This window comes from Triticum aestivum, chromosome 2D (assembly GCF_018294505.1).
Source record: "Triticum aestivum cultivar Chinese Spring chromosome 2D, IWGSC CS RefSeq v2.1, whole genome shotgun sequence".
NCBI lineage: Eukaryota > Viridiplantae > Streptophyta > Magnoliopsida > Poales > Poaceae > Triticum > Triticum aestivum.
The window spans coordinates 76,531,284-76,547,254 of NC_057799.1; the positions used below are offsets into that span (position 1 = coordinate 76,531,284).

The 15,971-nt window shown below is 42.5% G+C and overlaps 1 protein-coding gene and 1 long non-coding RNA gene across 3 annotated transcripts; both read left to right on the top strand.

The window, feature by feature from the left end:
• The first annotated feature begins 991 nt into the window (after positions 1 to 991).
• Positions 992 to 4,571, top strand: LOC123048814 (uncharacterized). Its single transcript, XR_006423383.1, has 3 exons — positions 992 to 2,918; positions 3,712 to 3,832; positions 4,100 to 4,571. It is a non-coding gene; the product is annotated as an uncharacterized lncRNA (long non-coding RNA).
• A 5,581-nt stretch (positions 4,572 to 10,152) lies between these two features.
• LOC123051694 (RNA-binding protein 48) lies at positions 10,153 to 13,125 on the top strand. 2 transcript variants are annotated; one of them, XM_044474657.1, is made up of 8 exons: positions 10,153 to 10,334; positions 10,441 to 10,524; positions 10,625 to 10,705; positions 11,438 to 11,577; positions 11,688 to 11,784; positions 12,190 to 12,259; positions 12,654 to 12,716; positions 12,813 to 13,125. In XM_044474657.1, exons 1-8 carry the CDS (start codon positions 10,273 to 10,275, stop codon positions 12,888 to 12,890), a joined length of 675 nt encoding a protein of 224 aa, XP_044330592.1. In that variant the 5' UTR covers positions 10,153 to 10,272; the 3' UTR covers positions 12,891 to 13,125. The 2 variants fall into 2 exon arrangements, with proteins under 2 accessions (XP_044330592.1, XP_044330591.1); XM_044474656.1 differs by having other exon boundaries at positions 10,169 to 10,531.
• The last annotated feature ends 2,846 nt before the right edge of the window (positions 13,126 to 15,971 follow it).

Consider the following 15,971-nt stretch of genomic DNA (forward strand, 5'->3'; position numbering starts at 1 on the left):
GTGTGGGATGTACTTGCAACCGGAAACAATTTTGATGTATAACTGTATTTTTTAGCTATACTGTACGTATTTCCATATTTACGCGCTCGCCGGTCGCACACGACCTCATTTTGCCAAACGTGTGTGCGAGGAGGCCATATCCCCGACGGTTTCTAGGTCGTGTGGGAAGGACCCCCCTATCGCCCACACTCACTTGGCGACGGTTCCAGATGCCCTCGCGGAAAGGGGTTAAAAACCATTTGTTTAGGACCGACGTGCACCAGTGCAGCCTCATAGACATACATCTCTCAGTTTGCACAGACACATCAAACTCCACTCCATGTTTTATGGACCGTTCAGAGTTCTGAGTAAAATTGGAAATCATGCCTCTAAATTGCTTCTGCCCGAGGACTACCAGTTGCATGATACCTTCCATGTCAGCTAGCTCAAGAGACATATTGGCGCAAAAGTGGTGCCCTCCTCCAAACTTCCCTTGGTAGGAACTGATGGCACGATCAGAATTGAGCCTGAAGCAATTCTGGAAAGAAAGCTCATTCCAAGGAAGTAAGGTAATATCAGTATTCCAGTTGTAAGATGGTTGGTGAAATGGGCAAATTTGCCTCAAGAAGAAGCAACACGGGAAGATTCATCTTTCATTCATAAAGTTTTTCTAGCATTCAGAGCTTGAGGACAAGCTCCGGCTCAATTGGGGGGTATTGTCAAGCCCAAGTCTGAATATCCCCTGTTTCTACGTGCCAGTTGAACCTACAGCCGTCCATCTCCCATCCTGTGGTCATTAGTCAAAGGTAACGGTTCGCTGAAGATGGGTCACTCTCCTTCGTCGATCAACCATCCAACGGCTCAGGAGGCGCGGGAGGAGCTATTCATCGTCCGACAAGGCCATATGCTCTGTTTTTCTTCTTTTTCACTTTCTAGTTACTGTAATGGCTATATAAGCCAACTCTCTTACTCATTTGAGGCATGTAAAAGATTATTGGGTATAAACCCTAGCCGTCGGTGGCGTGCTACTACCTTTTCCCTTTCTGTGCAATGAAAACCCTAGCTCGAATTTCCAAAATTCTCGTCTTAAATCAACTAGTTCTTGCTTAAACCCTGTTGATCGGGACTCTGGTCCTGACAGATCCTCTCCCTTCTTCTCCTTCTTCTCAATCTCCTCTCACCTCTATCCCTCTTTCTCCCTGGACAGGGACCTCCATGGCGCTGCCGACCCTCAATCTCGCCCGATCCGGCCGCCTCCACGCCAAATCCGTCGAAAATGGATCCACCCTGGCCAGATCCGCCCGGATCCGACCTGGCCCCGCCGTCATTGCCACCGGAGTGCCGCCCCGCTCGACCTGCAGCGCCACCTACAACCGGCAGCCCTTGAAGAACCTCATCTCTCTGATTTGCTCCCTATTTGTTGCGGGATGGGCAAGAACCAGATATAGTAGTTACAACAAAAGGGGTGAATTTAGAGGAAGATGCAGCAAGGCAGAGGTAGTAATCTCAAAAATGTTCTGAAATACAGTAGCGTGAACAGGTGTGCTCTTGCAAAATGTGAGTTGGTAAACCAAGTGTGGCTGCTGCCCACTGATTCCTTCCTACTCCCCCAATTTTTCTCACAAAATGCATTTTGTGGTATGATGCGACTACTACTGAAGATATAACGTTTAAGGATCTGAATATTTGAGCAGAGACCTATCTTCGGACACTTGATCAGCTTCATCACCATGAAACGGTGAATCTCTAACAAGGGAATTTCTTTGTCTGCTATGTCATGCATATTCAAAACCATGGGGTCAGCAACTCAGCATAGAAAACTCAGTTAGCCTGCTGGTTATTTTTCGGTTGCTCGGCTTTTGAACTCCATAGTTAGAGAATGATGGAAGGGATTTGGACCTTGCTGAATTAGTTGGAGATACACCTCTCCAGCCATCATTGCTGCTGATGCCAAGAGGATTGCTACACGAGACTGGCACTCTGTTTCTCTGCAATTATCCTTATTGACATTTATATGATGTTGTTTGGGTAGCAACTTTTGATATTTCCTGGTCACTGTGGTCAGAGGGAATAAACATGGCTCCAAGCATGTCAAAGTTGCTATTCTCAGGATCTTGATACTGAAATTGATGGGCTATCTTCGATCTGCTAGAGAGAGATTTCTTTGCTTCATTAATGACTGTTGCTGTGTGCCTTCTGTAGCCAGAATGAGGGATTTCATGTGTTAGGCAAAAGGATACTTCAATTTCTTGAGCTTTCTTAATTCTTGGCTAAATATTCAATCCATGTTCCCATAGAGTTTGATAAAGGCTAAATTTTGTATTTACTGTGAGTTTTTTTGCATATACAATTTCTTACTATTTTTTTGTTACACATTAATTTTTCCCCCGTTGCAACGCACGGGCATATGTGCTATAAGAAGTAATGTTCTCACTTCTATTTTTTATGAGCTTCGTTATCTCAGTCTCAACAACATCCAGGAGATGTACTACGTATTGTTAGTTCAAAAGCTTTCTTTCACAAGTTGGCAACACAATATTCAGGATGTTAAGCAGGTGTTATAGTTCTAATTTACTTTCTTCTCATAACACTTGGTCTCATAAACAGTAGACTGTAGCCCGATGTTGCTCACTCCACACTTATACTTGTTCTGATTTCTGATGGCCTCCTAAATTTGAATTATTGTCTTGATGCCAGGTGGAGGACCTTTGCAATCTTATCAAGCTTTATGCTAAACTGACACACTTACTTGATCCCATATTACTCTTCGAACAATTTTTGCGCAAAGTTAAGGAAGTTGAGGCCAGTAATCGTGTTAGAATAAACTTCTTTCTTCCTTTAAGGGTTTGTTTCCATACTGTGGGGCAGCAGGATTTGAGTCCCACTATGAGGGATCGACCTTCAGAGATCAGCTACCGGCGTCATACTACCCCCACAAGGTGAACCCGCCATTTATCTTGGGTAAATGCTATCAACACCATTGTCCCAAATTGCAGTGTTTGTCCCTCTTCATTTGTTATTAGTCTTTGCGATTTCATTCTTTAGCATCTGATGTGGTAGACTGTTTAATCAATTTTCGCGGATAGTCTAGCTCATGTGTTTCTGATCTAAGTGGTGCAACATGTTTCTTCATGAAGCCTCACAAGAAAGTTAGATTCTTCTCCATATCTTCAAATTGGTTGTTTATTGATGAGCAAGGTTGATTTGAGCCGTCTTCTGTAAGTGCTCAACTGCAACCTTAAAACCAGTCGCAAAATTGTTTTGGTCCATGTACGACTCAGATACCTACTGTGTATTTAACTATTGATGTGTATTGGCAATTATTTACTTCTATATATGGATATCTTCGTTACATAAAAAATTACGGGGTACTAATTGCTAAGTAAATAAATTTAAAATAGTTAGTATGATAGTTCTTCTCTCCTCAAGTCTCAGATCTGTTTTTCATCACCCTTTGGTATGTTTCGTGGGGATCTTTTTTATTCAGCGCATAAATGCTGATTTGTTCGTGTGTTTATTAGAAGTAAGAGGCTCATTATGCCAGGCGCCCTCGAAGTCGAAGGAGTAGTAGAGCAGAGGATCTTCTTTGCGATTTGGATGTATAGAGTTTATGATACAAAGACCTATTTTGTTTTTGTAATGGATCTTGAATTTTCTGCTTTCTATTTCTGAACCATTTTGATATGTTCTTTACTCCTGATTTCAGCCTTTTAAGGTCTGTTCTTCTTCCAGGATTGCAGAGAGCATGGACCACCGTATGGAAGAAGGAGATGCCATCCTTGACTATCGTTGTCTTTGGCGTGTTGCTGCCATTTTTCTAATCCTTGCACTTCAGAGTCCTCGGTCTATCCATGTAGGTCATGCCTTCTAATAAGTTTTTTGACTCTTATGTACGCGTGTGCTCTTGAATTACTTACTAGATATTGTTGTATACGATGATCCATTGTCAGCTATACAAAGGTTCTGAATTTAAAATTTTGTCAAGTTCAGTTTAGATTTAATTTTATTCCACCTCTTTTTAAATGGACAATGTGTGTGCTGTTTAAACGATCACTATGTGAAATTCATAGGCATTGTGAGGGCATGGAGAAAGGATTCAATTTTTTATTCTTTTTTTCAGGGTTCAGAGCTGTTACCTGCTACACCTACACACATTTTTTTTGGAAAAGGAGGCTCACCCCCGGCCTCTGCATCTGAAAGATGCATGCGGCCATATTATTAAAACTTAGCAGTCCAAAATTAAGCAGGAAACTTTATTGCCTGTCATCTAAAAATTTAGTGACAACTGCTGACACACGAGCTTCGTTTTTTAGTAGAGTTAGTAGATGACGCAGATGACAGTTCTACCTCTCTGACTGAAACAAGAACTTTCTGCCCAAGGGCATACCTGCAAGACAGGGGCATACCTGCAAGACAACAGGAGGTCCTAAGGCACACATCACGCATTCACAAAAGATCTGGAGCTGATATTTTAGATTAGTACTAGCATATTGGTACGTAGTGTGTGTGTTTTAGCATATTAGTACTAGCATACCTGCAGGAGGTCCTAACTTTCTTCAGTTCTATACATATTTGAGTTGGTACATAGTGTTGAGAGGATCCTAAAATATTGTACTACATAATCTCTTTCCAGGTTCTTGAAACTTGCACTCTTCTGTTGAATTTCGCATTTTGGTCGATCTCTACTGCATCTTTTATTATTGTCAGCCTAGAATTATATCGCATTTTGATCTTTAACGGGAAGATTCATAATCATGCATTCATACTAATTTGACTGCATGATTTAATTAGTGGCCGCCATATTATTTCATGGTCCACAACAGAACTAAAGGTGTCAAAATGAAACATTCTTCTTCCCATGTATCAAAGTATTAAGCAACCAAATATTTTAGTATCTAAATTTTTATGTTTAGGATGATATATTTCAAAGAGCCACATGTGCCCAAAATAATGGTGCCAATGGCGTAGACAATGAAGCATTGCCTTTTCTTGCTAAGGTACATATGTTGATTTCAGTTGCGTACCACATGTTTGCTGTAATGTCTAGAGGAGATTATGAAGTGATTTTCTCTGCCAATTAAACAAATAAACATTCCACACTCTTAGATTTTGAAGAACGTTTGTTTATGCAGGGATTTGCTGGGAAAAACCATCTCTTAAAAAATAGGGCCAAATTTGAATTCTAATAAAATTGAAGAGACGCATAGAGCAAGAGACAGGAATAATACTTGCTTGTGTGCTTCCTGAGAATCTACAATGAAGAATAAGAAGGGGGCAGTAACTAAGTATGCATGTCATTACTGATTCTATTGAAAATAGTTATACATACGTTTTTTAGGAAAATTAAGCTATATTTAAATGTTGCATGGTTCAAATATTGGGTCTATGAAGATCTGTTTATACAAAAAAAAATGCATAAATAAAGTCTCATGTGGCTATGTAATTCACTTGTTATATGTCAAGTTCGAGCTCCAAAGAACAGAGTGAAACTGTTTGTTCCAAAGAATAGATGTCACTGTTCGGCCTCTCTTTTGTTGTACTTTCTTTCTTCTTTCCTTCTTAGCCCCTTTTTAATAACTTAGTTCGGAACCCCCCCTCTTTAGGCCCCTCTGATGGTTAGAGAGTGTTAAGATCCTTTTAGATTTCTACTAGGCGGCCTTTGTATATACAGATGTTTCATTTTATTAATTAAGGCTACCAGCGGTGGTTTGGATTGGCTCATGACCTGTATGTTGATGTCCATCTTTATATCTGAGAACTAAGGGCTCTATTCTTTTAACCATCAACCAATTTAAGTAGCAAGTCCGTTTTTCGTTGGTTAGTTGTATCATTTTTATCCAACACTGAGCACTAATTGACAACCAGCCATGATCATTCTTTGAGAAAGCTATCGGATTCACAACTAAAAATATGAATTGTTCGAACAATGTTGTTCTGTTATGGTTGTTTGATTACTTGCAAAGTTGTTTGAGTGGTATTTTTTCAACTGTTTAAGCATATATTTATTTATTTTGCACCCGATGCAACGCACGGGCATTTTTGCTAGTCAATGTTAAAAAAGTGAAGAAAAAAAAAATCTACAACATCACCTTTGTTACAAAAGGTTTCCGCAAATGAATTCTGTTGCAAAGGGCTCTGCAACACTACCCTTGTTGGAATGATGAGGACCATGCTAGGCGTTGGATGACGTCAGATCTAATGGTTGCCGAGGCGACAAATATTTTAAAAAGATCAGCCAGCAGCACACCCCGAAAGCTATCCAGGATGCCATACGCAAATTTTCCATGATTCGTGGCCATGCTGCAAATTTTCCATGATTTGTGTGCACGATGAGACGATCATCGTTACATCGCGCTAAGGAGGAAGCGTTAGAACGTGCACTCTTCGTAATCTCTTAATCACAAAATGAAGCTCGGCCGTACAAAAATTAAGCATGCCTTAAGTTCTGTTTTCACGTATAAGATTAAGTTAATTGCATGTATCACATATGCAGAGGCTGGAAAGATCCTCTTTTCAAAAGACATGTGCACATGAATGAGTGTATGTGCGAGTATGTAAGTGTTTATGTTTGTATTGCGTCGGGTTAAGTATAATATTCATAACGATCATTTCTTTTACACGTGGGTATCAAAAACGAAATTCGATCATAAATCAAGCTTTAAATTACATTCCCTTTTACCCCCAAAAATGATAATATTCCCCTTAGAAAATGCGTTCAAAATTGCGGTTAAGATTAAGCTCAACTATAAAGTTAAAAAATGTTGAATATAAAGTTCGACATGGTAATGTCTCATGCCCAACTCTAATGATTTTTCTATGATCATGACTTATGGTCGATCACAAAGGCACTATGGAAAACTATAAGTACAATGCTTAACTCAAACTATAATTCTTAGCATACTTCGAGTACAGAATAATGCTCGGATTTTGCTTCATGGCCCCACGCAAAAGACGATGTTTACAAAGTAGGGTCAGCATATAATTTTGTGAGCACTAATTTTTCAGAGGGACGGAAATGGCAAGGGGGCTACTTCAGATTAGAAGATCATGGAGAAAAACTGGAGGAAGCTATTATGGGCAATTCAATGCCCAAATAAAATGAAAGTAATTTTGTGGAGGTTGTCCCATAATTTTCTCCCAACAGATGTTCAACTACAGGTGAGATCAATCCCCACAAGGTATGATTGAAATTTCTGCAATATGGAGGAAAACATTGAACATTGCTTTTTGCAGTGTCACTATGTTAAAGAAATCTGGAATTATTAAGAAAGATTATGGTTTTTGCCTGGAAAGTTTTACTCACATTAGGCAATGGATTTTAGAATGGACACAAAACCCTACATATTTTCACTCTATAATTAAGGCAGTGGCAATATGGCACACATGAAAAATAGAAATGTTTGTCGTGTAGTGGGAAAGATCAAAGCTTATGTTGAATTTACCAATATGCATTCTTCCAGTTTGACCACTTCCATTAGATGTCAGGCCTTGAAGTCAAACCAAAAATGGTCTCCATCGCAGATGGGTCGATGCTTGTCAATGTGGATGCACAATATTCTCCCAATCTGCAAGAGCGAGCTTCCGTGTGGTGACACGTGATCACCGGGGAAGAATGCATGCAACAAACAAAGGTTACTTTGAACGAGTTCAAATTCTTGAAGTAGCGGAAGCCATGGCACTTCATTAAATCTTAATCCTTGCCAATAACACTAGCATGCGGAAGATCATGGTAGCATCAGATTGCCTATGGTTGATCAACAAGGTCAAGGGTCTAGGTTTTGATAGGTCCCCTATTGGAGCCATAGTCCATGATATTAGGAAATGGGCCACACGGTTTGTATCTTGTACTTTTATCCATGCCAGACGTTCTGTTAACAAGGCAGCATGTGTTCTGGCTAAATCTACAGAGCATGTTGTTTGGTAGTTGTATATGGATAAAAGGGTGCAGCTGCCCATTACCTAAAAAAACTCAATTTATAAGCATGTTGGCAGTTTTTTTCTTTTTGCAAAATTGCCGGCAGCTAATCATACAGGTGAAGAACTCCAACATAAATAGTATATAAAATTAAAGCAAATGAAAGTTTCATTTAAGTAAATTCTATGAAAAATATTAGCTATTTATTAGGATTAGTAGACTAAATATCCAGACGTTGAGGAAAACAAGTGAAAAAGAAAGAGTGAATGGACAAAATCAAAAGAAGGGTTTATTGCCATCAATGTCGACACTAATTTCGACTGTGAGTTGTGCACATGCGGTATTGGAGTGGTGGCTCAAGATGAGATGGGCAGGTTCAAGGTTGATTGCAATGAAGAAGTTACTTATGTCATTGACGCGTTGGGACAATAGAAGCTCCAGTCATACGACATGGACTAGCTTTGCCAAATGAATTGGGGTTTAACAATCCAGTCAAGTTGCTTCCAAGCAACAAGGACTCTCCAAGGGGAGGAGGGTCGACAACGGTCGCTCCTTATTTTGGGGGAGGTCTCCGGTTAACGTTGGTGTGACAGTTGTTTTGCTACAGTTTTTGTAAAGATAGATTGAAGTAAGTGTTGGGTGTATATCTTGCTGATTTTGACCGGTCTGCTAGATTTTTTATTGCCGCCGAAACCGATGCTTCAGGAAGTCACACGAGCTGCTTGATCCAACCATGACATATCAACAAAGGAGCCTCATCGAGAGCGTAATACATAAGACGCGCTAGTGAGGTATAATGAGACTTGAAACCCAACATGCCTGGGAGGGGCCCCATAATGAATGCAGCGACAATGTGTTGCCCTAGGTTTTTTTTTTGAAAAGGAGGTTGGCTTGGCCACCCCTAGAGCCTTATAATTCACTACAGTCGATTATGATGAACAACAAAGTACAAGAAGCAAGAAACTAGGGTAAATGATAAATAATACTCACAAAGTAGTAATGGATGTGTTTGATCGACTGTGTGTTGTTCAATCGTCTGTAATCCCCCCTATATTTATGGGGAAACTGAAATTTTTGTGCAAGAAAAGGTTTTAGAATCCTATCTCGGCCCTTAGATCTTGCCTGATTGAGACGAGTGCACCCAGAGCCTATGAATCCCTCCAGATGGGCTCTGGCCCAGGTCAACATGTTTCTATATTGGCTAGGAGGGCGTCCGAAACCATCTCGTTTGGTCTTGGAAATGGTTGCACATATCTAGGTTGGTCTGGAGAGCTTAGATGGTTTCACACTTTTAGATTGCCCCGAATAGCGTCCTGGGTTTCTAGGTGAACTCATGGCGAGCTATCATCTTGTCCTAATTCTCCAGAGGGCGCCCGGAGCCTCCACACAAGATCCAGGCAAGGTGTTGTCAACAAATTGTTTAGGTACCAATTATCAAGTTGTATTCGTTAGTTGATCAAATATATATAAATGCAACTTGATTTAAAAGAAAAGGTTGATCTCTAACTAATTAATTTGTGCCTTTAGTTTGTAATGTCTAGTATGTCCTTGTTTCCATTATGTTTTGCTTCCTTAACGACATCAGCAAGGTGGCGATGATGATGTGCTAGAATAAGGTCCCTCCAGGCTGTCACTACCTCAACTATGTCGATCCGGCGCTGATGAATGGCTAGGTCATTGTTTCCATTAGGTGTTGCTTCACTGACGATATCGGGGAGGTGGTGCTGACGATGATATGTTGGAATAAGGTCTCTCCAACCCCTCCCTACCTCGATGATGTTCGATCCGAAGCTAATGAATGGCTTGTGAGTGTAGGGGTTGTTAGCCCTTTTTGGATCTTGGCAGTTGGTGTATCAATCAAGAGAAGTAGTTGTCCGGCGTTTGGTGCACAGTCGAGCGAAAAAAAATCAGTATGGGTTTCCATTGTAATTTTATTTGTTGGTGATCATTTGATGTCTTGTTGTCTTCTCATTTTCATTGTATTAGCCTTTTGTTTTCAATAACCATATACTCCAGTTATAGATGCTTCATGCTTGACCATTTTGCCCATGTGCACCCGAACGCGAAGTAAGGGGGTGTTTGGTTCAGAAGTCCTAGGACTTTTTCTAGTCCCAGGGACTAATTAAAAAAGACTCTCTAATAAAGTCTTTTTCTAGTCCTGTAGAAAAAGTTCCTTCCGTTTGGTTCCTAGGGACTTTTTAGGGACTTTTATTTTCGGGACTAAAAAGTCGCTGAACCAAGCCCCCTAAGTTCCAGCCGCACCAATCCCTTCACACGAGTCACAACTCACAACGAGCCACAAGTCCCGACCTCTCTCCGATCCCCGCCGGCGCCGCCCCCAGCCCCGGCCGCACGACGCCCGGGATCCTTCCGGCGGTATGCCGCGCGGCCGCGACGAGCCGGCCACCGTGCGCGTCTACATAGTATGCGACGAGTCCAAGTACCATTTCCCAGCCCTACCCCAGCATCTCCTCCTCCGCAGCACTGCCGCTGGCTAATCCAATCCTTCTCCCTCCCACTCGCCGCGGACCCCAAACCAACCGCAGGTACCTCATCGTCCGGAACGTGCCTTCTCTCGGGTGCGGCGACGAGCTCGGCACCCTGTTCTCGTCGGACGGGCCGCTGGAAGAGTGAGCCGTCAGCGACCTGAATTCACTTATTTTTCATGCTAACGTTTTGTGTTCAGTATCTCCCGAGTTTTGTGAGTGATGTGTTTTTGTTTTGGTTCAGGTGCAAGCCCATGGACGCCGAGGACTGCGAAGAGTACACCGACGTCTTCTTCATCAAGTTCTCGCAGCTCAGCAACGCGAGGTGACTAATATCTTTTTCGTTCAGGTGCAGGACTTTTTGCTCCTCTGTGGTGAATAATTGGTCATCAATTGGCGTCTATTGTTTGCCGTTCTAGTCTTGTGTCTGTGGGCATGGTTTATTTGCTCCTAAATTTTTAACTGTATTCTCTGCTACCGCTCCCTCTGTAAACTAATGTAAGACGTTTTTACGGTTCAAATTGAACTGCAAAAACGTACGTCTTATATTAGTGTACGGTGGTTGCATTATTTATCTCATGGTTAGGCAGTAATGTTTCTGAATATGTACTCAAGGATGTAACTAGCATGTTGAATTTGTTGGACTGTCAGTGTTTCGTGCTTATGCAATTGAGTGAAAAAAACAAACAGAGGCTTATTATATATTCAGCATAATTGATGGAATGAACTGAGGAAAGGTGACTTGGGTAGGCTTTCCAGAAGCAAAATTTAATAAGATACTAGTATGCTTTGATGCTAGCATGCGTGCCTTTACTTGTGAATTGGGATTACCAAGCTGTTAATCAAAGGAAGGGTTTGATTATTCCTTGGACCTTCTTTGAGGGCATGATTTTTAGTTCAGGTATTCTGCTTCAGTCTTTGGCACTTAGGCTAGCAAATCTGGAGCCAGTAGTTTCAACAACCACCTGTTTCCTATCTTTTCTTTCATCAAAATTCATACTTCCTAATACCTAATACTTCTTTGAGGAATTGGCGCTGTATTTTACTCATTTTGCAGGTTCACAAAAAGGAAGTTAGATGAGTCTGTATTTCTTGGCAACCGGTTGCAGGTGTCATATGCACCTCAATTTGAGAATATTTTGGATACCAAGGAGAAACTGGAAGTCAGGAGAAACGAAGTCCTTGGCCGAATAAGATGTATGCCATTTTTTATGAAGATATATCTTCGTCTTAGAATTTATTATTGTGATGACAGTATTTATTCCTTGGTACTTCAATCATTTGATTTAGATATTTGCTTGCTTCAGCCTCTGTTGGAAGCAGATCAGAACGGTTGACTCAGTATTCTCCGTGGCAGGGATCTTCTAGTGGGAACTTGCATCATCATATGAGCCCCAATAAGAGGTTATTATTTCACATGTTGTCATTTCTTTCCGCTCTTTATCTAGTTTTGCGGTGCACAAATGATAATTAAAAGTTGGTCATAATTTGCTTGTCATATGATATTACATGCAGTTACTTCTTCCATCAAGTTTTTCTGGTCATGCTTTCCCTGAGCTTCTATGCATTTTCTTCTAGAACAATCAATGTGAATATTCAGACCTAGCAGTATCTTCCAAACTCAAGATATGGATTCTTTTTTCTAGGGAATAGATCATATACAATCTTATTTTGTCTGAGGATTTGTACCACATCGCTTATACCTAATAAAAGGTTAGAGGTCCAGAAGAATACAGTGTGACTGTTCTCCGAGAAAAAGGTGAACACTTAGGTGACTGCTCGTCTAAAGACTCATCTTATCATCTTCAGGGAATACACAAAGACACTTCATGCTTCTCATATCGAAGATGTTCGTTTCAGTCATGTGTCCTCTAATAAGGTATGTAGTAGTAATACAATTTTCAGGCTGAAAACCAAGTTGTCCATTGATGGAAATTGGGCCATTTAGTAAGCAGACTAGATCGTGCTTTAAGGGAATTTTATTTTTAGAAAAGCTAGGGAGAAGCTCTGGTCAACTAAGATGCATTACTGCTAGAAAGACAGCATTAGTGCGCTTGCTCATGCGAAGTACTCGGCGAGGGCAAAATCCGTAACTACTATTTGGAATTGTGGATATCCTGCTGTGTGCAATCTAGCTCAGCTCATTAGTGCAGCACATCATCCATTAGGATTTTCCAACAAACCCCTTTTTACCTTTTCATGGCTTGTGATTTTCTTTCCTTTCATGAAATGCCTTTTGATCAATTTGTGGTGGACATGCCTTTTGATCGCAGGACTATTTTCCATCCGAGTCGATGAATGCAACTGTAAATCTTGTGAGGCAGAAGCTTGATAAGGTAAGAGTATATATGTGTTACTGTTACCTATCGCCTAACATGGAACAACCACATGGATAAGCTAAGAGTTTTTTTTTTTTTTTTTGAAAATAACAGATACAGTCCGGCAGTGATGGTTCCAATGCTGTAGCTGCGTCCAAGAAACCAAGGGTCGATGACCGTAGGCGCATTTGAATCACTGGATGGCGTGGAGCACGCGTTAGGAATTATGTGGCTTACTCCACTTTGTAGCTTTCGTTTTGTGCATCGTCCTACTTGATTCTTAGAAGTTAGAACTGGCCAGCTGAGATTGTTGTACCAGTCTTTTCTCTTTATGCAAATGCCAATTTTCTTACCTGATACAACTTTGAATTTTCGCACCTGATACTTGGTCTTTGTAAAAAAGAAAGAAAAGGCCACTGAAAAGTAACGAAGCGACGATGATGTTCTCGAGGAAATACTCACAAAGCAGAAGCAAGTTCTTTTTATCGCTGGAGGCACGCTAAACCAAATTAACTTTTGTTATTCAGTTTCATCCTGGAGTAGAAACAATGAAATTACAAAAATGGTTTTCCAAAATGGTTTTCTCTAGAATGAAAAAGAACAGAGAGGGGCTCAGCACTTGCGTGCTCCCAGGGGGCGGCTCGGGCGAAACCCTAGCCGCTGCCCCTTCACCTCCTCTTATCCAGCCACCCGCCGCCGCCGGAGGAAGGTGTTGGGCGAAGCCCTACATGGTGGATGGCGGCCGGTGGGTCCTCACCACGGCTGTTGGGCCCGTCGAACCCAGGGTATCCAGGTCCGTCTGCCTTTGTCCTAGGGCACGACGCATGACGATGGCCCAACGAGTGGCCCATCGACAAGCATCACAACAAGACTCCTCACGAGGCCCCCTCAGCAGGCATCCCGAGCAGACTTAGCGGATCCGCCAAGAGCCTCGCGAGACTCCCTCACGAGGCGGTCTCCCGAGGCAACCTCCCGGAGGCAACGGGTCAAGAGCCGTTTGGTTCGGTCGCACGGGATCGTGCCCACCACGTGGGTGACGCGAGTGGCGACAGAGGTCGTGCCAACAGGCGCGGATGAGGAGGATTTCCTCTTCTGCGCTAAGGGAGCAAGGCCAGCAAGCCGGTTCCCAAAGCAACCCCCAAAGGTTGCCCGATCGGTGCAAGAAGACCAAGACGACGGGCGCGTAGAGCGGAGGTCATCCCCGAGCCCATTGATACGTCCATTTTGCATCATGTTTTCTTACTATTATTTATAATGTTGTTATCCATAATAATGCTTTTTGAGTAATTCTAATGCCTTTTCTTTCATAATTTGCAAGGTACACACCAAGAGGGAGAATTCCGGCAGCTGGAAATCTGGACCTGGAAAAGCTACGTCAGGCCACCTATTCTGCACAACTCCAAACAAGCTGAAACTTCACGGAGATTTTTTATGGATTATTTAAGAATTATTTGAGCAAATAACTACCAGAGGGGGCCCACCAGGTGGGCACAACCCACCTGGGCGCGCCAGGGAGCCCAGGCGCGCCCTGGTGGGTTGTGCTCACCCAGGCCCACCTCCGGTGCCCATCTTCTGGTATATAAGTCATTTGGACCTAGAAAAAATAAAGGGAGGACTTTTGGGATGGAGCGCCGCCGTCTCGAGGCGGAACTTGGGTAGGAGCACTTTTGCCCTCCGGCGGAGCGATTCCGCCGGGGGAACTTCCCTCCTGGAGGGGGAAATCATCATCATCATCGTCACCAACAACTCTCCCATCTTGGGGAGGGCAATCTTCATCAACATCTTCAACGGCACCATCTCATCTCAAACCCTAGTTCATCTCTTGTGTTCAATCTTGTTACCGGAACTATAGATTAGTGCTTGTGGGTGACTAGTAGTGTTGATTACATCTTGTAGTTGATTACTATATGGTTTATTTGGTGGAAGATTATATGTTCAGATCCATTATGCTATTTAGTACCCCTATGATCTTGAGCATGATTATCATTTGTGAGTAGTTACTTTTGTTCTTGAGATCACGGGAGAAATCATGTTGCAAGTAATCATGTGAACTTGATATGTGTTCGATATTTTGATAGTATGTATGTTGTTATTCCCTTAGTGGTGTCATGTGAATGTCGACTACATGACACTTCACCATATTTGGGTCTAAGGGAATGCATTGTGGAGTAGCAATTAGATGATGGGTTGCGAGAGTGACAGAAGCTTAAACCCCAGTTTATGCGATATTCCGTAAGGGACCGATTGGATCCAAAAGTTTAATGCTATGGTTAGAATTTATTCTTAATACTTTTTTCGTAGTTGCGGATGCTTGCGGGAGGGTTAATCATAAGTAGGAGGTTTGTTCAAGTAAGAACAACACCTAAGCACCAGTCCACCCACATATCAAATTGTCAAAGTAGCGAACACAAATCGAACCAACATGATAAAGTGACTAGATGAAATTCCCGTGTACCCTCAAGAACGCTTTGCTTATCATAAGAGACCATTTTGGCCTGTCCTTTGCCTCAAAAGGATTGGGCTACCTTGCTGCACTTTTGTTACTACTATCGTTACTTGCTTGTTACAAATTATCTTGCTATCAAACTACTCCGCTACTTACAATTTCAGCACTTGCAGACATTACCTTACTGAAAACTACTTGCCATTTCCTTCTGCTCCTCGTTGGGTTCGACACTCTTATTTATCAAAAAAGCTACAATTGATCCCCAATACTTGTGGGTCATCACCCACCGGCGCGTCATGGATGGCTTTGCAGGTGAAGACCGCCTTTTGTCAGGATAGACTGCGCCCCTGTCCCCCTTCAAAATTGCCTTTGTGTGGCAACCCTTCCCGCCAATGTTTTCGGGGGAAGAGGACCAAGGCAGATATAAAAGGAGGGCAGGGTGACCACTTGTTCCTCAGCTCTTGTACACTTTCTCTCGAGCAATCCCAAGCAATCACGAGTAGGGTTTTACACCGCAAGGTGGCCTGAACCTGGGTAACCACTGTGTCATCGATCCGCTCCCGCTAGCTCGCTCTCGCCGTAGCCTCGCCGTGGTTTAGCTGTTGGTAGGGACGAGGCGGTAAGAAGGAGCTCACCCCAGTGTTCGAACCTTTGGGTCCCGGGAGCTTTGATTCCGACAACGGCAGGCGCGGATGGCGGAGCACGGACGACGGGGTGGCAGCCCCGGGATCCTAGGTGGTTATGTGGGCAGCCGATGCTGGCCCGGCGGTGGTGCTGACGGTGTTGTGGCTCGGTTCCTTGGGCTGAAAGGTTTGTGTAGCAGAGCT